General features: G+C 39.4%; 1 protein-coding gene across 19 annotated transcripts in view; it reads right to left on the bottom strand.

The window, feature by feature from the left end:
• NEK1 (NIMA related kinase 1) overlaps nucleotides 1-23,204 on the bottom strand; it is a 124,856-nt gene that overhangs the window by 77,142 nt on the left and 24,510 nt on the right. For 15 of the 19 annotated variants that reach the window (XM_060411051.1, XM_012129594.5, XM_060411058.1 and 12 more), the window contains exons 10-16: nucleotides 22,695-22,755; nucleotides 18,757-18,908; nucleotides 6,408-6,467; nucleotides 6,112-6,171; nucleotides 5,973-6,020; nucleotides 5,730-5,804; nucleotides 158-321 (exon numbers count right to left, since the gene is read on the bottom strand). In XM_060411051.1, the coding sequence (XP_060267034.1) occupies nucleotides 158-321; nucleotides 5,730-5,804; nucleotides 5,973-6,020; nucleotides 6,112-6,171; nucleotides 6,408-6,467; nucleotides 18,757-18,908; nucleotides 22,695-22,755 (620 nt within the window). The remainder of the gene's footprint in view (nucleotides 1-157; nucleotides 322-5,729; nucleotides 5,805-5,972; nucleotides 6,021-6,111; nucleotides 6,172-6,407; nucleotides 6,468-18,756; nucleotides 18,909-22,694; nucleotides 22,756-23,204) is intronic. The other 4 variants (XM_060411053.1, XM_012129611.5, XM_042243563.2 and 1 more) reach the window with 1 other exon arrangement.

Raw genomic sequence — 23,204 nt, 5'->3', positions numbered from 1 at the left:
ATTTTCCAAAAGCATCAGCATCAGGGGGTTGTTGGTGATCTGTAGCCCTTTGGGAAATCCTAGATGTACTTCAGGTGGGATTCCTCTGTCAATAAATATACACCATGACTTCCACTACTCCCTCTCAAGCACAGTGACTTTTGCAGAACAGCCATACCTTTCTGGAAGCCTCTGGCCATGCATTTCTCCTTTCCATTTAGCTTCATTATCTTCTGCTCTTTGTCGCTGCATTTGATCAAAAATAGCGTGATAATGTTCATACTGTCCTCGAGAGGAAAAAGATGATGGAGCCATGGCCCCTCCACTGCCCAAAAAGGGAGCCTAGGAATCAAACAAAAAGCTCTCACATGCTTATCTCACAAGACTTCAAAGGTCTCTACTACCTTCAAAAGAAAAAAGTGAACCTCAACACTTGCTTCTTACAAAGCAATTATCTAATTTAACATACTAATAAACACAGAGCCTAGAGCAAAATGTTTTCCTATTATATTATAACCATTAACAATCAAAAGTAGTATACCTTGTCACTAACAATAAAGCATAATTCAATATAACAAAAACATAAAATATCACTAAATTTATGTAATGGTGGGAAAAAAAACTGGTCTTAACAAGTTTTGCAACAAGCTTCTTATATATTTTATGTGATCCCATCTTATTAAGTTTAAATATGTATAGTTTATACGTAAAACAGAGCCTGCTTTTATAACACTCAAAATTATACCTAACAAAACATACAGCAATTAACATACCCCAAATCCAATTCAACAAGCAATGAAGATATAAACACCACTGGAATACACTCTAAGTGTAATTAAAAGAAGCAAAACAATATATCCATCCTTAAGCAGTTTACAAACAAACTGGGAAAGAAAGTATAAAGCTAGAAAAACATTTCATTTCCAAATGAATGGCAACAGACACTCGCCACAGTAGTAAGTACTGAGCAAATTTACAAAACAGAAAAAAAAGAGAAGTAAAAATACCCATAAAAAAGTCACTGGAGAAAAACACTCAACCCAGCCTTTAACACAAAGTAACACAGATTAAATATTAAATATGATTCATGGTATTAAAGTAAAAAAAAGCAACAGAAGGTATACATTTAGATGTTGGCAGTAGGGAGATAAAGGACGTATGAAGACGAAGGTAACTATGAGGAAGGCAAACAGAGAGTATTACACTTGGTCAGAAAAGGTCATTACAGGTAACTGACCAACCAGGGTATGTGAGTTCACATAATCAATAACAGAAAGCACAGATACACTTTCTAGCAGGAAAAGTGCACTGAGACCGTTTTTAAGCAGGTAAGTCAAATTACACAGGATAAACAGGAATAAGAGAGAGAACAAGGCAGAGAAACTGAGTGGAAGGCTGCTGCACTGACACCAAGCCAAGCAGCCTGTGAGTAAAGAAAGACAATCAGAGAAAAAGCCAGCAGTACAGCGAACTGGTTCTCTGCAGGGGTAACACAGGATGAGGGCGAAGGTATAGGATGCAGCCTCAGAGACACATGCGCTCAAGCACATGGAAAACTCACGGAAAACAGGTAGAAAGATGAGAGCTGAGTTCAGAGTGCAAGAACTACAGGGTGAAGAGGAAATTAGGACCCTCAAAGGCAAGGCCAACAGCACCGAAAGGAAGACAAACTGATGTGACTCCAGTGGAGGCGATGTGCTCAAACGCAGGTGCGAGCAGAAGCCAGAACACTGACAGGAGAAGGGGAGGAGCTCTCAGGTGACGCCATCCTAACAGGGAAGTCAGGCTAAGAAAAATATAAGCACCAAACAAAAGACATCTCAGTACCCAATGAGGTAAAATTTGTGTTAACATCTGAACAAAAGAAGCTACATACAATATTATAAGAAGCCTACATTTTTAAAAATTAGCTCAAGATAAATACAAATAACTGATTCAAGAAGCTAGAAATGCAAGAAATGAAGGTTGTTAGAAATAAGGAAGATACTTAATTAGCCAGGAAACTCCATCAAGGTGATCTTCACACACATTTTCAAACCTGCATCTTAAGGCAAGATTCCCAGAATCAGAATTTTGCTAAGTGGTGGTCACAGGGACTTCCCTGGCAGAGCAGTGGTTAAGACCCTGTGCAGGGGGCACAGGTTTGATCCCTAACTGGGGAATGAAGATCCTGTATGCCTCACGGTACAGTCAAAATATAATAAAAATTATTTTTTAAATGTGCCAGCAAATCTTGTGTCTGCTGAGGTGCTTTTATAAAAAAATTATTATTAAAAAAAGAAAAAAGGTCACAGCTCCTATAAGACTGGTTGCTCCTTGAGTTTACTATCTGGCATTAGTATCACCTTAACTTTGAGGTTCAAGGTTTCTGTTCAGCAAAAATAATGTATATACACATATCTCTGAGGATTATCTGCTAGGTAAAGCATCTGCCTACATTGTGGGAGACCTGGGTTCAATCCTTGGGATGGGAAGATCCCCTAGAGAAGGAAATAGCAACCTACTCCAGTACTCTTGCCTGGAAAATCCCATGGATGGAGGAGCCTGGTAGGCTACAGTCCATAGGGTCGCAAAGAGTCAGACATGACTGAGCGACTTCACTTCTGAAGATATCTATACTCAAAATAATGCTGAAAACACCGTATTGTAATACTGAAACAATGGAATCTTTTAAACATCACTTTATAGTCACCAATTATAAGCACAGACTGACGTTTTAATAAACACAGACACCCATGGAACCTCTACCACAACTGAAAGCATATTCATCAGCCAGAAAAGTTCCCTCATGTTTCTCACTTGGATCCAAGGCCCCTCATTCCAGGAAACACTGATCTCTCTGTCACAGAGACTGGGTTTGCCATTTCCTACCATTTCATATAAATGGAATCACACAATATGCACTCTTGTGCCTGGCTTCTTTCACTCACTTTTGACTGACCCATGTCAATGCGTGTATTAACAGACTATTCCTTCTCATTACTATCCAACATAGTGTCAAACAACACAACGTCTCTTACATGTCATGGTTATCTATGTAATCAAATTATACACAGAGTATTTCATAATTTTCCTAAGAACAGAGATTCATAAAAGATAGATAAAGCACAGATAAAGCACTGCAAATCAACTGCAATTTAAAAAAAGAGAAAAAATTACCTATCAGAAGAACCAAAGGAAAAAAATGGATAAAGCAGGTAAGTCCCAGATTTTGCAGACACTAAGTAATCAACAACAGTTGGTTATTTATACTGTGTAAAATGTCTTAATATTTAGAAGTATATAATAATAGTAGGAACTCTGAAATACTTCCCTTCATGTTTATTTTTATCTTTATTTTGGGGGTTCTCCTTAACTCAATTCAAATTTTACTGAGCTTCCAGGTACTTATCAATAGTACAGAAATCAAACAGCCTAAGAAGTTAACTATTACAAACCTCATGGGGAATAAGTACAGAAACTAGCACTGAATTTGCTTTACGTCATGGAAAATAGTTTTACTAATCCTCACAGAAATCAGTATAGAAGTTTACGAAGCAAAGCAGAAACTTAATAAGCACGTAATATCTAACACTACTTATTATCAAACATTGATAAAACTGGACTTTAGGATTAAATACGGCTTTAAACATCATAGGAAAAAAGATGCTTTCTTGCATAAAAAAGACATAAGCAAACGGAGAGGAAAAACATGACCAAATTCTAAACACTAATCATGAACTTGATATAAAATACTTGACCAGATCTCAGGGCCTGTATCCTGGTAAGTTTTTATTCTCAGATCATAGAAGATATGGGTTAGTTATTTCAGAATGGGCCAAATTCTGATACTTCCTTATCATTCAGAGGGTAGTAAGTTCAATGTCACAGTACAGTGGATAGTACAGTAAAAAATGTGTTAGTCGCTCAGTCATGTCCGACTTTTTGCCACCCCATGGACTGTAGCCCGCCAGGCTCCTCTGTCCATAGAATTCTCCAGGCAAAAATACTGGAGTGGGTTGCCATTCCCTTCTCCAGGGGATCTTCCTGACCCAGGGATAGAACCTGAATCTCCTGCATTGCAGGCAGATTCTCAGATGAGAATTGTAGCCCTGGCTCACACCTTGGTTTCTTCCTGGTAAGACCCTGAGCAGGGGATCCACTATCCATGCCCATACTCCTGAGACAACTTAAGGCACATGGCTGTGCCTTAAGCCATGGAGTTTGTGGTCATTTATCACACAGCAGTAAAAAATGAATGTGTACGATTATTATATAGTATCTTCTGAGCCACCAGGGAAGCCCATGTCTACATAAAACAGAGAAACTTTTATTCAAATCATAAATTTTAGGGGAAAAGAAACAAGTAAGAATAATCAATTCTACTTAATAAATATCTAATTGGTGCCTAAACATCAAGTTTATTGAGATGGGTCCCAGGAAGTTACAGTTTAAAGAACTTAATAGTTGATTGGATTACATGAATTAAAAATTACAATACAGAGGAATAATAGCATATATTCATTTGTTACTGCTGTGCCATAAATGACCACAAACTCCAGGGCTCAAGGCACAGCCATGTGCCTTAAGTTGTCTCAGGAGTGTGGGCATGGACAGCAGGTCCCCTGCTCAGGGTCTTACCAGGCAGAAACCAAGGCGGCAGCCAGGGCTGCAATTCTCATCTGAGGCTCAGGAACCTCCTCTGAGCTCACTGGATCCTGGCAGAATTTACTTCCTTGTGCTGTCATGGCTAAATTTACCACAGTTTAGAGTTCTTGCTGGCTGGCGGTCAGAGAGCCAGCAGACGATCTCCCAGAGGATCCCTATGCTTTCTTGCCATGTGAACAAGGGCTTTTTTCCAGGCCAGCAGTTGTCCCCCTGACCTTCTAACCTTCCAGCCTGCCATGAGGGAGTCTTATAATAAAGCAGTGATGGGACCACAGCAGTGAATATAGCATCAGCAATGCCACAGGACACAGCCTGACCAAGGCGGCTGCTCCACTCCAAATTCAGTCTCGCCCACACTTCAGTGGAGGGGAGAGCATTAGGTGTAATACCTGGAGTCAAGAATTTGTGGACCACCTTAGAATTCAGCCTACCACAGATTTGGAAAGGATGCTATGAGTGTAAGAGAGGAAAGGCAAGATTCAGACTGGCAGAATAAAGAAGGGAAAAGGAAGTTAACAGGTAAGCCCTTGAGAGTCAAGCTCTGGGCACTGCTCTTGAAATTTTTCGTTTTTTCTAAACGAAGAAATTAAGGCTCAGAGAAGTGAAGTAACTTGCCCAAGGTTATACAGTCTGGATCTGCCCAAAGAAAATGTCTGAACTAACCTATCTAGGTCCATGGCTACCTGGGTCACTGATCATCTAAGTAAATGCTTGGAGTGGGGAGTGGGGCGGGTGGGCAGGCAGGGGCCATCAAGTGAAGAGAACCCAAGTGTGGAGACGAAGCTGCAGCAGCCGTGTGCAGTGAGGGGACTGCAGTCCAGTCCTCAGCTCTGTGTGACTAGAGCACACAGCCAGGTGTGTGATTTTAAAAAGATGGCGTAGGAATGGTGAATCACAGCCTTCTCAGCAAACTTTTTAAGCAATTTTAACTGTCACATACGAATTATCACTACAAGTTACATAAATACGTGCAGGAAAACTAAGAAGTCCTAACGATGCTGAAGAACTCTAGTAGAAAAAAGCCAGGTGTGGACATCTCACAGAGCAGGGTAAAAGCGGAGTTAAAGAGCAGCAGTGTGCATGCATGGGTACCCAAAACCTACCTTCATTTCACCGCTTCCACCAGCACTCAGCACATTTCTCCAGCCTTGTTCCCTGGCCCTATTTATTCTCTCCAACTTTGAGGGGAAAGAAACAAATAAAACACCATTTCAAGTATTTAATATAAAGTACATGAAATATACTGAGTAATAAAAAGGAAACCAGTGTATTCCTTAAAAAAAAAGGGGGGGCATGTGTGTGGGGAGGTGGTGGAGTGTGCTGGGGAAAATGGACCATCCTCTCACCCTTTCCTTTTCCTGTCTTTTCACCTGCTCAGCCTTCAGCAGACTAACCTGCAATAATTTTAAAGACAAACTTCTTAGAACTCTTAAAACCATTATCATCTCCAACTTGGCTGGAGAAAAATAACAGTGAAATATCTACCTGATCCTTAGGTTTCTTTTCTTTTTCACTCAATTCCAATCTTCTTTTTCTTGGTGCTTCCTTAAATTAAAAAAAAAAAAATAAATTATCAATAATACTACTTTTTCTAGCTTAATCAGTAAAGTTAGCATACCGATGGTAGATGTATATCCTGGAAGGTTTAAAAACAGAAATAAGTTAGAGGTATTTGTTTGAAAGAAATAAGGAGGAAAGGTTTGGAGGTTTTATAAAATTTGTTTCTTTCTTCATAATTAGTTTTACAAAGCTGTAAAATAAGCACACAGGTGTCTTTATACCTCAAACAGTTTCCTCCTTTCTTCTCCAGGATTCACTTTCTTCACTGGGGTTTGATGGGCCTGGACAGAAAGTAAAACTACAAATTAGATAAGGATTTTGAGGTATCCATTTGAAAAATTTAAATGTATGGAAATTTAAAATAAGAAAAACATAATGCCAATACTGCCATAACTCGTTCAAAATACATTATCCCTCAAAAAAAAAAAAAAAAAGGAACCACTTAAGTGTCTGATACACTGTTTGTTCAAAAAAGAGAAACACGGGATCCAAACAAACCATGGAAAAAGGTTCTTCCCCAATCATCCAGTAAAAAGTGTACTCAGGTAGAGATGCTAACTCTAAGTTCTCTAACGTTATGAAAACAGAATGCCATCCAGAGAGCCCAACTCTGAAGAAATTTTTCTTAAAAAAAAAAAAAAAATGAAATACGAGTTAACACTTAACTCCTCTCCCCACCTCCAGATATAACCATTGTTAACATTTTCATAAATATCCTTTCCAAGACTGTTTCATGAACATGAATACACACATAACTATATACATGTGTATATACACACATAGTCTTAGCTTTTTACACTTTTTACATAAATATAATATACACTGTATTACGATGGAAAAATGTTTTTCACTATTAACAATGTTCCCTGACATTTCCACATTGTGGTAAACAATTTAACAATGGCGATATTCCAAACCATGGATATAATTAATTTGTTCAACTACTTTTGAAGGAAGGACATTGGGTTGGTTCTAATTTTTCCCCATACTGTTAGAAACATTCTTGTAGGTACATTTTGTATCATATGCAAGTCTTTCAGAAGGGTAATTTGTAAATGGAATCATAAAGTAATAATGAAATTTAAGTGATGAGAAAAACTGTCACCTCAAGACGCTGCATCAACTTATACTCCCATCAAGGAATTCATTTTCTCATAACCTCACAAACAATGAACATTATCAATGTCTTAAATTTTTAATATCTGGAAAGACTAAGAATACTTTTCAGTATATTAGATAATTACATTTCTTCTTTAATACATCAATTGTTCGTCTTATTTCATAGTTGTTCTAATTTTATGGGCTATTTGTATATCATGAAAAATAAAGAGTATTTCAAATTTGTGAATTTTTTTTACATTTTGTCTTTGAAGAGCTGTTTATTGTATCTTAAACTGTACAGAAGTCTGTAATTTATATAGTTAAATCTGCCTGCCTTTTCCTTTGTGATATCAGCATAAACTATTTTACTAAAGAAGACATTTCAGACCTCATTTGCTTCTGCCACTTGGATAGTTTCATTTTTATATTCAGAAGTTATATATAATCTAACTTAAATTTAGATTTTAAAATATTAAAGTTAGATTTTTTAGATTTACCTGGAATAAATTTTTGTTCATGGAATGAACTGGGAATCTAATTTTTTTCTCTAAAAAATCCAGTTATCTCATAGCCACTTCTTGGCTGATATTTCTTTTTCCACAATGGTTTGAAATGCCTCATTAATCATATAATAAATTCAAATACACATTAATTACATAATAAATTCTAATTTCTGGAATTCTCTATTCTATGTCATCTATCCATCTTCTTTTTTAACTATGATATAAAGCCACCTATAAAAAAGTAGATAAAGGAGATACACAGAGGTTAGCAAAAATAAAGGAAAAACCCAGTAACTACTACCCAAGTCAAGAAACAAAATAATGCCAACACACAGAAACCCTCCACATGTCCTTCCACAAGAGAGACAGCTACCATCCTCACTTTACTAATCACTACCTGACTTGTCTCTGTTGCTCTGTCACCTGGATACATGTTCCTAAACAATATACTCTTTTTTTTTTTTAAAGTTCTGAGTTCTATATAAATGGAATCATACAATATATATTCCTCTGTATCTCACTTCTGCTGCTCAACACTGTTTTCAGAATAACCCTTGTTATTATGTTTATTTATCTGCATTTGCTTTCTTCATTGATAAACAACATTCCACTGATGTGGAGTCCTTTCTTGCACAGTTATCCTGCACTTTTCACAGCAGGGCTATTCTATAGTAACTGAGGGAGTGTCTATTTCCTTTTCTAATTACTATTCTATAGTAACTGAGGGAGTGTCTACTTCCTTTTCTAATTACTATTCTATAGTTACTGAGAGAGTGTCTATTTCCTTTTCTAATTACTATTCTATAGTAACTGAGGGAGTGTCTATTTCCTTTTCTAATTGTTCACTGTCACATGCTCAGCTTCTATCAGGCCATGTCACTGAATTCATTCAGTGTTCTGCTGCTTCATGAGGATTTCCTAGGTAGGGAATCATATCTGTAAGTGTCTATATTTTCTTATCTCTCCCAATATTTATGTTTCTTATTTCTTTCTCTTTTTAATTTCATGGGCTAGGCTTCTGGAATAACATCAAATAATAGCGTCATTACAAACATCCTTGTCTTGTTCCTAACTTTAATGTAAATGCTTCCAACTTTTCATCATTATGTATAATGCTTGATGCAGGTTTCTGGTATATATAACTGGGTCAAGAATTTTCACCTCTATTTCTTGAATCAGAAATTTCAATTTTTTAAAAAAACCACTTTATTGAGGTATGATGGACATACAAAGAGTTATACATGGTTAATGTAAACAACCAAATAAGTTTTTTTAAAGAGTTAAAATTCTACTGAACTTTCAGTATCTACTGAGATAATTTATATATGATTTTTTCTTCTAATCTACTAACAGTGAAATTAACCAGTTTCCTACTGTTGAACCATCTTTCCATTCCTGAAATGTATCCTATTTAGTAAGTTTTGAATTATTCTTTTGATAAATTGCTTGGTTTAACTTAACTTTTTTAAGAAAACATTTTTAAGGATTTCTGCATGTGTGCTCATAAGTATAAATGACCCATGGATTTCTTTCTTTTACATCCTGTGCTAGCTTCTCAATTTTATGATCAATGTTGAGCCTACTACAGGGACAATTTTTCAAACAATTCAAAGTATAGTTCTAAATATACCAAAAACATATTAAAAGTATTTATAGAAAATTCTTAAGTTATGTATCATGCATCAGTTTAAAAATTTTCCAGCTACCTTAGGAAAAAATACATAAAAAGAAACACTATATAAAAATACTCATCTGTTAGGTTTCAATACAAAGGAAAGGAAATGTTACTTTAAAAAATTATTTCAGTGATCATTTACATTATTATTTAAAAAACTCAGCATTTGATTAAATCAGTAAAGTATCTCCACTAACAATTCCATTTCAGTAGTGGCTGTATTTTGACAAAAGTCAATGTTATAAGAAATTACTTTCATTTGCCACTTACTGCTTCAATTTCCTGAATTTTGTAAAATGACTATAACAGATAAGCACTAAAACTCTAAAACTGAATTCAGAATAATACAAAAAAAATATGACCCACAATCAATATGAAATTAATAAAATTAATTCCAACATATCACTGTTAAGATATATTATATAGCTCCCAATATACAAAAAAGAAGTAGAAATGAGTCAAAAGTTTTCTTTCACTAAAACAAAAAAAGATACTTAAAATTTGTGCCCACTTTAGAAAGCAATATGAGAGGGGTGGATGAACTGAGAGACTGGGGTTGACATGTACACATCACTGCTGCTGCTAAGTCACTTCAGTTGTGTCCGACTCTGTGTGACCCCATAGACAGAAGCCCACCAGGCTCCTCCGTCCCTGGGATTCTCCAGGCAAGAATTCTGGAGTGGGTTGGCATTTCCTTCTCCAAGGCATGTATGTATACTAAGTCGCTTAGTCATGTCCGACTCTGTGCGACCCCACGGACAGCAGCCCTCCAGGCTCCTCTGTCCACAGGATTCTCCAGGAGAACACTGGAGTGGGTGCCATGTCCTTCTCCAGCATGTACACACTACTATGTATAAAACAGATAACAGTAAGAAGCTACGGTCTAGCACAGGAAACTCTCCTCAATGCTCTGTGGTGAGCTAACTGGGAAGGAAATTCAAAACAGAGGGGACTAGTGCATACAAAAAGCTGATTCACTTTGTTGTACAGCAGAAACTAACAGCATTGTAAAGCAACTTACACTCCAATAAAAATTTATTTAAAAAAAAGAAAGCAACATGATACATAATTTCAACATAACTTCCTCCTTAGGAAATGCAATTAATTTAATGAATACATTATTTGAGTACAATAAAATGATGATATTTAAACTATGTGATACCATTAAATGGGTTGATAAACTGGTAAGAGGAGAATAATGATTTTCTTTTACTGTGTTTTGTCATCTTAATTAAATGACCATCATAAAATATCCACTTTATAGATGTTTTAACTCAAAGTTACATTAGCAATGTGATAAGTGGTATTAATCTCACACAATGACTATTAATAAATAGTAGCTTTGCTCCCTGACAAAATGACACAAGCAGTAGGTTCTCAGAAATATCCCACCTCTTCATTGTATTATTAGATCCCAACTCCTAACCAAACTTAGGCTAGTTATTTCAATTTTCACTTAAGCCAACCACCTAACCCCATTAACACTAGTGGTAATGAGATGACAATAATACTGAAATACTTACAAAACAGTAGCTTTCAAACTTTTTCTAAAAGCAATCCACAGTAAGAAAGATATTTCACATTCAGACCCAATAAAGATACAGACACAGACATTCCATAAAATACTTTTACTATGTTTAACTGAGTCTGTTACTTTCTATTCTATTACTTAAAAAAAAAGTCCCCATTCCTCACTCACTAAAATGATTCTGCCACCTCTAATGGACAGCAACCCCCCACTTTTTAAATAGCAGACTGCTTCTGGCTGCACTATTACTGAACTACAAGAAAAAAGCAGCTGTAGATAATGTTCTTCATGGTATTACAAAGTTAACATTTCAAAGTATGCTTTATGTATACATACACCTTAAACTAGTGGGGGACGCTACCTAGGAGCTTTGTAAAAACACATACTGCTTCCATACAAGAGAATTACTTGGCAATAAACAGACCACACATTGCATGACTTCATTCACAGGACACATTCAGAACAAGCAAATCCACACAGAAAGAAGTAGACTAGCCCAGCAGTTGCCCAGGGCTATGGGGTTTAGTGGAGAACGGGGAGTGAATGCTAATAGAAAAGGATTTGAGGGGCGGCAATGAAGTGCTGTAAAACTGATTATGGGGATGGTTGCACAATTCTTGCAAATCCATTAGAAATAATTTAATTTCAGACTTAAATGGATGAATTATAGTATGTGAGTGATAACTTGATTAAGCTATTTTCAAAAACCACGTATCCTCAAGAGTTGCTGAATCATAATTTCTGGACACAGAGCCCTCCATTTTGACAAGTTTCACAGGTTAAACCTTGCCTAGCAAATCTAGCACTGGTCTCAACATTTGTGAAAACACGACCCTCAAAATCTTAAAAATATTAACCTGAGTGATAACAGCATCTCATTATACATGACTAGCTTTAAACTACATTATACAACCATTTGCAACAAGAGAAAGTTTAACCAAGACACCTATGTACTCTTAGGTAAGTCACATGGAGGGAAAAATTATCTCTTGGTGCACCAGACTGTCCCAGATATAAGATGCTCAAATATTTGTGAAATAAAAATGCCAAAGGTGTTCCTCTGAGATCACATAGGTATTTTCAGAACACAATCTACAAAGAAGAGAAAAATATGCAAAACATCCGTACTAAAAGAAGTGCGTTGTTTTGCTACAATTGAGAGCCAAAATACTGAAGCACATTCATGGAGCTCCCTCTGGTGGCTTAATAACCACTCCTTTTCTTTTAGAAAACAGCTGTAATTATCATAGGAACTGGAACAAAGAAAGTTTTCAGGACAGGCAGGGGCACTGGCAGTCTCAAACAGGAAAGGGCAACGATCGCCCTCTGCTGTCAGAGCTGCCCTGAGCCTGCTGAGTGCGGACACACTGAGGAGGGCAAGGTAGCCTGGCCCAGAGTGAGACTGAGCGGTGAGCAGCAGTCACACTGGGAACAGACTCTGCAGGCAGGCAGAGAGGATATGACGGTGATAGTGATCAGGAGTCAGCAGCGACTCTAACAGTGTGTAGTGAGACAAGGACCCACAGCCTGGGGAGGCCATGCGGCCCGGCACGCAGTTACACACGATGATGCTGAGAAACCCAGCAGACACCCACTTAGAGATGCAAGGACAGGACAGGTCTGGAGCTTGGGAAAGGAGTCCAGGCTCGAGATGCAGCTCAGGGTGTGGGTTTACAGGTGTTGTCAGAAAGCGAGGCCGTCCAGGGGTGTCCAGCCGACCTCCTGAACCACTTGAGCATCCGAGTCAGGGACGTGTGGAGGAACTCACACAGGAGGCGAGAAGAACAGGTAGGCAGTGAGAGAGACAATCAGCAGAGTGGGATACTCTGGGCTCAAGTGAACAAAAAGTTTAAAAAAGGGTAACCAAGTGAACCGAAACTGAGGCAGAGGAAGAAGATACCTGATCACTGGATGGAACCACTGGGGCTCCCAGAAGTCTTTGCCAGGAGCAGTGACCCAACAGCTGTGACAGAGCAAGCTCTGGGCAGAAAGGATTCAAGAGAGAAGGGGAAACAAGGAAGCGGAGACATTCAGACAAGGCTTCAGGAAGTTCTGCCATTAAAGGAGCAGAGATCCAGGGAAGTGGCTGGAGGGAGATATGGGAGGGAAGGAAGGGTTTTCTTAAGAAGACTGAAGATATGACATGGACGGTCACCCCACCAGGCTCCTTTGTTCATGGGATTCTCCAGGCAAGAATACTGGAGTGGGTTACCATTCCCTTCTCCAGGGGATCTTCCCGACCCAGGGATCGAACTTGGGTCTCCTGCATTGCAGGCAGATTCTTTACCATCTGAGCCACTGAGGAAGCCCATTTGTTTGCTAACAGGAATGATTAAGGACAGAGGGAAAGTATGATACAGAAGAGAGAGTGAAGTCCTTTAAAAAGCAAAAATAATAATAAGAGATGGCATACAAATGGCAAGGTCGACTCTAGATCAAAACAGACAGATCCTCCTGGAGACTGACAACAGGTAGGACTGACAGGCAGGAGTGCTGCTGAGTGTGGGCAATTCTCCTCTACTTGGCTCTTTTTTCTCCATGAAATAGGAAGCAACGTTCATCACCCTGAGAGAATAAACAAGGAAAGGTAGGAGATAACCGTCTAGAAAGTAGGAGAGGAACTGGCCCGCGGAAACATGATTGGCGGGGGGGTGGTGGGCGACAGTGTGCACCTGACACTGTAGGTTTAACCTTGAAGTGAGACCAGTCAGAGAGCTGCAGGCTTCCTCCAAGCACACCCACTGGGCGGGGCAGTCAAAAGCTTTGGAAACTATTACAATGAGAGAACATTAAAGAGAAAGAGAGAAATTAAAGCTGGTAAAGGAAAATAAAAACAAAGATGGGATGGACAATGATAAAACCACGTAAGATCCATGGAGCCAAACAGAACAAAGACATTTTCAAGGCAGGTTCTCAGAGACTAAGCTGGAAACACAGGAAGCAGGTCAGAGTGGGGTCCCTGTAACTGAGACTAGGAAGTAGGTGTTCTTCCTGATGACAAACGTGATGGCATGCCACAGGGGAGAGATTTAAAGTGAGGCAGGAGACAAGATCATCAGAGAGAACAATCAGAAAACAAAAAGGCAGTGCACCACCGAAAGGACCATCATCTCAAGACACTGAAGTCACCAAGAACCGTGACATCACCATGAAGAGGGAGGAGCAGCACGTGACACAAAGCCTGGTGGCGGGGCTGAGGAAGCCAGGGCAAGTCCAGCAATGACATCAAGGAACACAACGCGATCGTCCTCCTCCAGACCCAGCAGGACTGAGGGACTACAGAGAAAATGGTCCCCAAGAGAGCTGCAAAACAGTGTGTGTGACTTTTAAAGTAAAAAAGGTGCAGCGATCTTGACAAGTTGAGAATGCAGGGGATCTTGCTGACCATGGACTAGCTGAGGGCTCTGAGGAAGGGTTCGGGCACTCTGCAGAGGCAGGGGCTGGAGCACGGTAGGACCAGAGCCTCAGGGAGCTGAGAAACTATGTAATGAGGGGATGCAGGAGTCCTGGGTGCCTTGTAGTAACTAAAGAAAAGAAAGCAAAAGGATATAATGGAACTCATCCATTTAGGCCTGATTATGTAACTATTAATAGTATGATTATATAACTATTAATAGAAAGAATGAAGCGGTTGGGCCAAACAGGAAATGACATCTGTGGATATGTCTGGGGATGAGTAAAATCTGATGCTGTAAAGAACAGTGTTGCATAGAAACCTGGGATGTTAGGTCCATGAATCAAGGTAAATCAGATGTGGTCAAGCAGGAGATGGCAAGTATAAGCACTGATATCTTAGAAATCAGTGAACAAAAATGGACAGGAAAGGATGAACTGAATTCAGATGACCATGATATCTACCACTGTGGGCAAGAATCCAACAGAAGAAATGGAGTAGCCCTCATAGTCAACAAAAGAGTTCCAAATGTAGTACTTGGGTGCGATCACAAAAACAACAGAATGATCTCAGTTTGCTTCCAAGGCAAACCATTCAATATCATAGTAATCCACGTCTATGACCCAACCACTGATGCCAAAGAAGCTGAGCTGATCAGTTCTATCAAGACCTCCTAGAACTAACACCAAAAAGAGAAGTCCTATTTATCATAGGGGACTGGAATGTGAAAGTAGGAAGTCAAGAGATAACTGGAGTAACAGGTAAGTTTGGTCTTAGAGTATAAAATGAAGCAGGGCAAAGGCTAATAGAATTCTGCTAAGGGAACTCACTGGTCATAACAAACACGCTTTTTCAACAACACAAGAGATGACTCTACACATGGACATCATCAAATGGTCAATACTGAAATGTAGCAGAAGATGGAGAAGCTGTATACAGTCAGCAAAAGCAAGACCTGAAGTTGACTGTGGCTTAGATCATCAGCTCTTTATAGCACAATTCAAGCTTAAACTAAAGAAAGAAGGGAAATTCATGAGGCCAGTCAGGTACAACTTAAATCAAATCCCGTGAATATACAGTGGAGGTGACAACAGATTCAAGGGATTAGATCTAGTAAACAGAGTGCCTAAAGAACTATGGACAGAGGTTCATAACAGTGTACAGGAGGCAACAAACAAAATCATCCCAAAGAAAAAGTAATGTGAGAAGGTGACAGTGGTTGTCTGAGGAGGCTTTACAAATAGCTGAGGAAAGAAGAGCAGCAAAAAGCAAAGGAGAAAGGGAAAAGTATACCAACACTAAATGCAGACTTCTAGAGAATAGCAGGGGGAGACAAGAAGGCCTTTTTCAACAAACAATGTAAAGAAACAGAGGAGAAAACAGACAGGGAAAGACTTGAGATCTCTTCAAGAAAACTGGAGATACCAAATGTACATTTCATCCAAAGATGGGCACAATAAAGGACAGAAATGGTAAAGATCTAATAGAAGAAAAAGAGATCAAGAAAAGATGGCAAGAATACACAAAAGAATCGTTTAAAAAAGACCTTCAGTTCAGTTCAGTTCAGTCACTCAGTCGTGTCTGACTCTTTGCGACCCTATGAATCGCAGCAGGCCTCCCTGTCCATCACCATCTCCCAGAGTTCACTCAGACTCACGTCCATCGAGTCAGTGATGCCATCCAGCCATCTCATCCTCTGTCAGCCCCTTCTCCTCCTTCCCCCAATCCCTCCCAGCATCAGAGTCGTTTCCAATGAGTCAACTCTATGCATGAGGTGGCCAAAGTACTGGACTTTCAGCTTTAGCATCATTCCTTCCAAAAGAAATCCCAGGGTTGATCTCCTTCAGAATGGACTGGCTGGATCTCCTTGCAGTCCAAGGGACTCTCAAGAGTCTTCTCCAACACCACAGTTCAAAAGCATCAATTCTTCGGCGCTCAGCCTTCTTTACAGTCCAACTCTCACATCCATACAGGACCACAGGAAAAACCATAGCCTTGACTAGACGGACCTTAGTCGGCAAAGTAATGTCTCTGCTTTTGAATATGCTATCTAGGTTGGTCATAACTTAATGACCCTGATAACCACGATGGTTTGGTCACTCACCCAGAGCCAGAAATTCTGGAGTATGAAGTTAAGAGGGCCTTAGGAAGCACTGCTGCCAATAAAGCAAATGGAGGTGATGGAATTCCAGCAGGCTATTTAAAATCCTAAAAGATGACATTATTAAAGTGTTACACTCAATATGTCAGCAATTTCGGAAAACCCAGAAGTGGTCACAGGACTGGAAAGTTCAATCTTCATCCCAATTCCCAAGAAGAGCACTACTAAGGATGTTCAAACTACCAGACAATTGCACTCATCTCCCATACTAGTAAGGTTATGCTCAAAATCCCTCAAGCTAGGCTTCAGCATTATGCGCACCAAGAATGTTCACTTGTTCAAACTAGGTTTAGGAAAGGCAGAAGAACCAGAGATCAAATTGTCAACATTCACTGTATCATAGAGAAAGGAAGAGAATTCCAGAAAAATATCTACTTCTGTTTCATTGACTATACTAACACCTTTGATTGGTGTGGATCATTAAGAAACTGTGGAAACTCTTAAGGAGATGGGAATATAAGACCATCTTACCTGTCTCCTGAGAAACCTGTTTGCGGGTCAAGAAGCAATTGTTAGAACCTTATATGGAACAACTGACTGGTTCAAAATTGAGAAAGGAGTATGACAAGGCTGCTTATTTAACTTATACACAGAGTACATCATGTGAAATGCTGGGATGGATGAGTTACAAGCTGGAATCAAGACTGCCAAGAGAAATATCAACAATCTCAGATATGTAGATACCACTTTAATGGCAGAAAGTGAGGAGGTACTACAAAGGTCTCCTGATGAGGGTGAAAGAATCGAGTGAAAAAGCTGGCTTAGAACTCAGTATTAAGAAAACTAAGATCATGGCATCCAGTCCCACCACTTCATGGCAAACAGAAGGGAAAAACATGGATGCGGTGACAGACTTCCTCCTCTTGGGCTCTAAGACTGCTGCACATGGTGACTGCAGCCATGAAATCAGAAGGTGATTGCTTCTTGGCAGGAAAGCTATGACAAACCTAGACAGTGTATTAAAAAGCAAAGACATCACCTTGCCGAGAAAGGTCTGTACAGTCAAAGCTATGGTCTTTCCAGCAGTCATGTACGGCTGTGAGAGATGTATTATAAAGAAGGCTGAGTGCCGAAAAATTGATGCCTTCAAATTACGGTGCTGGAGAAGACTCTTGAGAGTCCCTTGGACTGCAAGGAGATCCAACCAGTCAATCCTAAAGGAAATCAACCCTGAATATTCACTGGAAGGAGTGATGCTGAAGCTGAAGATCCAATACTCTGGCCACCTGATACAAAGAGACGACTCATTAGAAAAGACCCTGATGCTGGGCAGGAGCAAAAGGGGGCGACAGAGGATGAGGTTGGATGGCATCACTGATTCAATGGGCATGAACTTGGGCAACCTCTGAGAGATAGGGAGGGACAGGGAACCCTGGCGTGCTGCAGTGCACGGGGTCACAAGTGCTGGACACAACTTTGCAACTGAACAAAAATAACAAACACAACAACAATAAAAGTAAAATCCACAAACCCAGGGTGCCAGCTGTCACAGTGCCCTTCAGCTGGAAATATACCCTTCACTGCCCTGCTCAAGACCCTGGAGCTGGACAGTGCACACATCATGCATGCCTAAGACGAAGGACTCCCCTCCTGTGAGGTTTGTCTTACAGCACACCTGTGTACCGACACTTTTTTCTGAGCATTTGTGTACATGTATGTGCAGACACAGAGCAAAACCAACAGGTGCCATATTCCAGAGAATACAGCAGCTACAGACATGAAGAAAAAAGACAAATTCTTGCAACTAATCCATGCTTTTAGGCACAGGACCTAAATGCTACAGGCCTTAATTTTCTTTTGAAACATGACAGACCATAAGGTCATATCCCTCCACATATTTAATTATCTCATCATGAATCCTTAAAATCAAATTTTCCCCAGATTTTTATGATGTTTATCTCAGATGTCTGTTTATTTTGTGCACAAAACCGAAAGGTTCTGCTTAGGTTATTCAACAATGATTTCATTTATAATGTTACTTTCTTTTTACTGCACCAAATACTTAATGTATCTACTTAATGTCTGTTCATGACTTTGTAAGTCTCCTAAGTTTTAGAAGACTGGTGAAGCAGAGAACAGCAATGCTCTTTAATAACTCAATAAAAACAGTCCTACAGACATCAAGATTAACTGAACTGAGCTGCAATAAAATAAGGTCAAACTGAATGTTACTAATATACAGTTTGCAACATCACCACCACATCATACCTGTTTATATTTCTGGAGTGGTTTCCTTTCATGCAATTTTTTATCTATATATTTCTTATTTGTTAAAGGTATTCCATATTTAGCAGCAGGCTTTGTAATTTTCTGAGCAGACATAATAGAAGCCAAGCTTTGTCCTGAAGCTGGTCTTTTAGCTACATGAGAAGATAATACAAAGAATTATTTTCAGAGTTCTCAGTGTTAAATCTTCAATTTCAAAATTCTTCAACACAGAACTTTTTCATGTTCATAATCACTAACAGCGTTCAGTTTGAGATTCTCCACTAAACATCTCCTTCACTCCTTACCACGTGTCAATGCCTTCATAGTGACTATTTTACACTAAAGCCACTTTCTGAAAGAAGCAAGAAGCGACACTCTTCTAAGATATTGAAAATTTCTCATACAGAAAAAGCACACCCCTAAAACTGATGGTGGATGACGATTGTACACGCCTGTGAGTATACTAAAGCACACTGAATCGCTGACTTTAAATGGGTGAACTAAATAAATAAATGGGTGAAATGAATTTAATGTGGGTTACATTTCAATAAAGATGCTAAAAATAAATTTATAAAGAACTTTCCATACCTTAGAAATTACTCTCAAAATCAGAACATAAACTTCAAGAGCAACTGTTAAACAATAATTCCCTCACTATGAGAATTAATATTTCCTTCTTATATAGTCCGAGCAATGCCTACACCTACAGACCCACTGAAAAACAGGTACTTTAAAAGCATCACTATAGCTTAGGGTCCCAGGAAACGAGTACATTTATGCACTGCAGGTAGGAGTAGAAACTGGTCAAAATGTTCAGAGAACAACATCTATCAAGAACAATGTTTACAGGGGCTCTGTATCAATCTAGAGGGGTGGGATGGGGACGGAGGTGGGAGGGAGATCTAAGAGGGAGGGGATATATGTCTACCTATGGCTGATTTCCCTGGTGGTTCAGACGGTAAAGTGTCTGTCTACAATGCGGGAGACCTGGGTTTGATCCCTGGGTTGGGAAGATCCCCTGGAGAAGGAAATGGCAATCCACTCCAGCACTCTTGCCTGGAAAATCCCATGGATGGAGGAGCCTGACAGGCTATAGTCCATGGGGTCGCAAAGAGTCGGACACGACTGAGCGACTTCATTTCACATGGCTGATTCGTGTTGAGGTTTGAAAGAAAACAACAAAATTCTGTAAAGCAATTATACTTCAATTAAAAACTAAATTTTAAAAAGGACAATGTTTATTAATTGATGTCAAAAAACTGAGAGAACCACAAAAATATATACACATTCGCATTATATATCAATATTAAACTTTACTGAAGCCTAGACAGGGTTTAGTCTTAGAACAATGACAAACTGAAGATAAACTGTTAAGACTGATGTAATGAAAATGGAAGTCTACACTTCACATTCCTCAGAGAGACTGCTGCTGCTAAGTCGCTTCAGTCGTGTCCGACTCTGTTTCTGTGCGACCCCATAGACGGCAGCCCACCAGGCTCCCTTGTCCCTGGGATTCTCCGGGCAAGAATACTAAAGTGGGTTGCCAGTTCCTTCTCCAATGCATACATGGATGCTAAGTCGCTTCAGTCGTGTCCGACTCTGTGTGACCCCGTAGACAGCAGCCCACTAGGCTCCCCTGTCCACGGGATTCGCCAGGCAAGAATACTGGAGTGGGTTGCCATTTCCTTCTCCCTCAAAGAGACTAACGGAGGTCAAAGACTCCCAGATGCATTCAGGAAAGTGAAAGTGAAATCACTCAGTTGTGCCCGACTTTTTGCGACCCCATGGACTGCAGCCTACCAGGCTCCTCCATCCATGGGATTTTCCAGGCAAGAGTACTGGAGTGGGTTGCCATTAGGTCTCTTTGAAGTCCTTTCCTCCCTGACTCCCTCTCCCTGCTCAGCCCTACTCTCCACCCAGTCTGCCCTCCACCCCAGGGTTACACCCTGTGTGAGAACCACGTGATTGATCTCTGCCAACCAGCATGCTTCTTCTTTAGGAGGGGAAAGGAGAAAAAATTTAACTAGGCGTTTACAAGGAAATACTACCATTAAACTCTGTTCTTCAAAGAATATTTAACTGCATTAGAAAATGATCAAGATATAATATTGTGAATAAAAAAAAAGTCTTTCTTTATAATACAACCCTAATTTCCAATCATTATGCATCTGTTATCACTGAAATATATATACCAAATAAATGTATTAAGAGTAGGGTAATTTTTATTTTCTTCTTTTTGATTTTTATAATGACATATTACACAATTTAGTGAATGCTTATAAAAATAAAAGCAACATTAGCCATTTGACTGGCAGTTTATATTCACAATTGAAGTGTGTAGAAGATCTGAGAAACTGATACAGTATATTACAGTAAGTTTTTCTAAACACATACTTCAACTGTATTGTGACAGCAATTAGGAAATGTGAGGAAAAAAATTTTGCCTCTGAGAACTGTAAGCTTCTTTTCGAAGACAGATACATAGCCATACCACTGGAACCTGGCTACATATATTAACATAACCACATGCGTGCCAGAAAAGGAGCAAGAGGCACCAAAGCACAAACAGGAGGGGTCCCAGGAGACCACAGGAACAGTACCCTGAACCCCCCAGAGAAGAAGGAGGGCTACTTAGCTCTCATCTGGCTTCTGAGTATGCCCCATTTCAGAGGTGCGCCTTGCAGGAGGAGGAAGCTTCCTGCCAAGAGGGGAGTCCACGAGGGGCTTGACAACTCCTACGTTAGCACCTTGAGTCACACACTCCTCTGGCCAGCTCCTCCCACTAGGGAATCCCGCTCCATTGCCTGGGAGGCTCACCCACTGGGAAGACTGTGCTGACCCAGGGATTCCTGTCTGTGTGACAAGGAGGCTTTGATGAAGATGTGACTTCTCATGAGACAAGAGCGCCAGGAGGGACATGCTGCCCTGCCTTGTGTCTGTCTCATGAATATGGTTGCCACTAGGCTGATCGCCAGGATGGCCAACTTCTGTTGGCTCAAAGGATGAGCCCCAGGGTGTTTAAGCAGAGCTGACACATCTGGCCTTCCCAAGAGCACATTGCCACTCCATGTCCAGCTGCTATGGGCTCAAGTTTTATGATAGGGGATTCATTTTTATTAATATTTATACTCACAATGGAGTAAGACATGCAAAGCATTATGCTTAAAAAACCAAAATCTTCAAGTCTTAATAACTTCCACAGATTTCAGAAATCCATCTGAAATCACTCCATGGGGAAAAAATGATTTCCCTCTCACAAAGATATATACATAAACAATATATAACCACGCTGACAATCCAACAAATACTCCACTGCTGCTGGCCCGTATTTAAAGGAGTAACTATCCTTGCTAAGGTGTCTGACTTCACACCGATTTACTTTTAAAATATTTTACAATACTAAATGTTTCTTAAAGAAAATTATTTCACATAAAGATCTGCACTGGAGCTTCCCTGGTGGTAAAGAAGATAAGAATCTGCCTGTCAATGCAGAGGACATGGGTTTTATCTGTGGTCGGGGAAGATTCTACACACCTCGGGGCAACTAAGCCCATGTTCCACAACTACTGCTGCAACTAAAGGCAGTGAAGACCCAGTACAATCAAAAATTAAAAAAAATAATAAACTTATAAAAAAGGATTTGCACTTAGGGCATTTTATAACATTTCTTAACTATTCTCAGAATATGAGCTGAACACTTGAATAAGAAAGATTTCAAAATAGAATTCATTTAAATGAAGGCAAATAATAAATGGAAACTTTGTTATTAACTCATCACATATCATAAAAAAATTTTAGATTCATTTCCTCTGGATTAGATTTATCATACAACTACTCCAACTTATTGTATCTACAAATATCTCCAATATAATCAGTATAATCAAACACAGTACTGTGTCCACAAACACAGGAAAGGATTCATGTTAAATTCTACTTACCTGGAAGAGGTTGTGCTCCAAACTTGGAAAATGTTTTTAGACAAAATTCTTCTGCAATAAGCTTAAATTGAAAGAGGTGGGGGGGGGGGGGCGGGTTAGAAAAGATGTGAAATTTTCAAATTAAAAAATAACTAGCCATTAATCAGAATACATTTTTTTTCTTTTTCAGTCACAATTATGCTGCCAAATAAACTGTACTAAAATCTAAACTGTCCGTTCATCAAATTTCTCTTATATTAATTTCTTCCCAGTCTTACCAACTTATTTATCATTTCTCTGGACAAGCTTTCTTCTAGAATTAATCAAATGCAGATATACAGCAGAAAAATCATAAGAAGAGCAGAACATTTTTGGTGAAGAGTGAAATCTAAGTGCTGGGTATATAACAAGATACCATGTATTTACTAAGGATGTCTGTCAAATACTCTTGTTACTAGTAGCCATCACCTGCCCTCTTTTCTTTCCATGTTACATATTCTGTGTATATCAGGCTTGAGTATTTTCTTTTGT

This window comes from Ovis aries, chromosome 2 (assembly GCF_016772045.2).
Source record: "Ovis aries strain OAR_USU_Benz2616 breed Rambouillet chromosome 2, ARS-UI_Ramb_v3.0, whole genome shotgun sequence".
NCBI lineage: Eukaryota > Metazoa > Chordata > Mammalia > Artiodactyla > Bovidae > Ovis > Ovis aries.
This window is presented reverse-complemented; position numbering and strand designations above follow the sequence as displayed.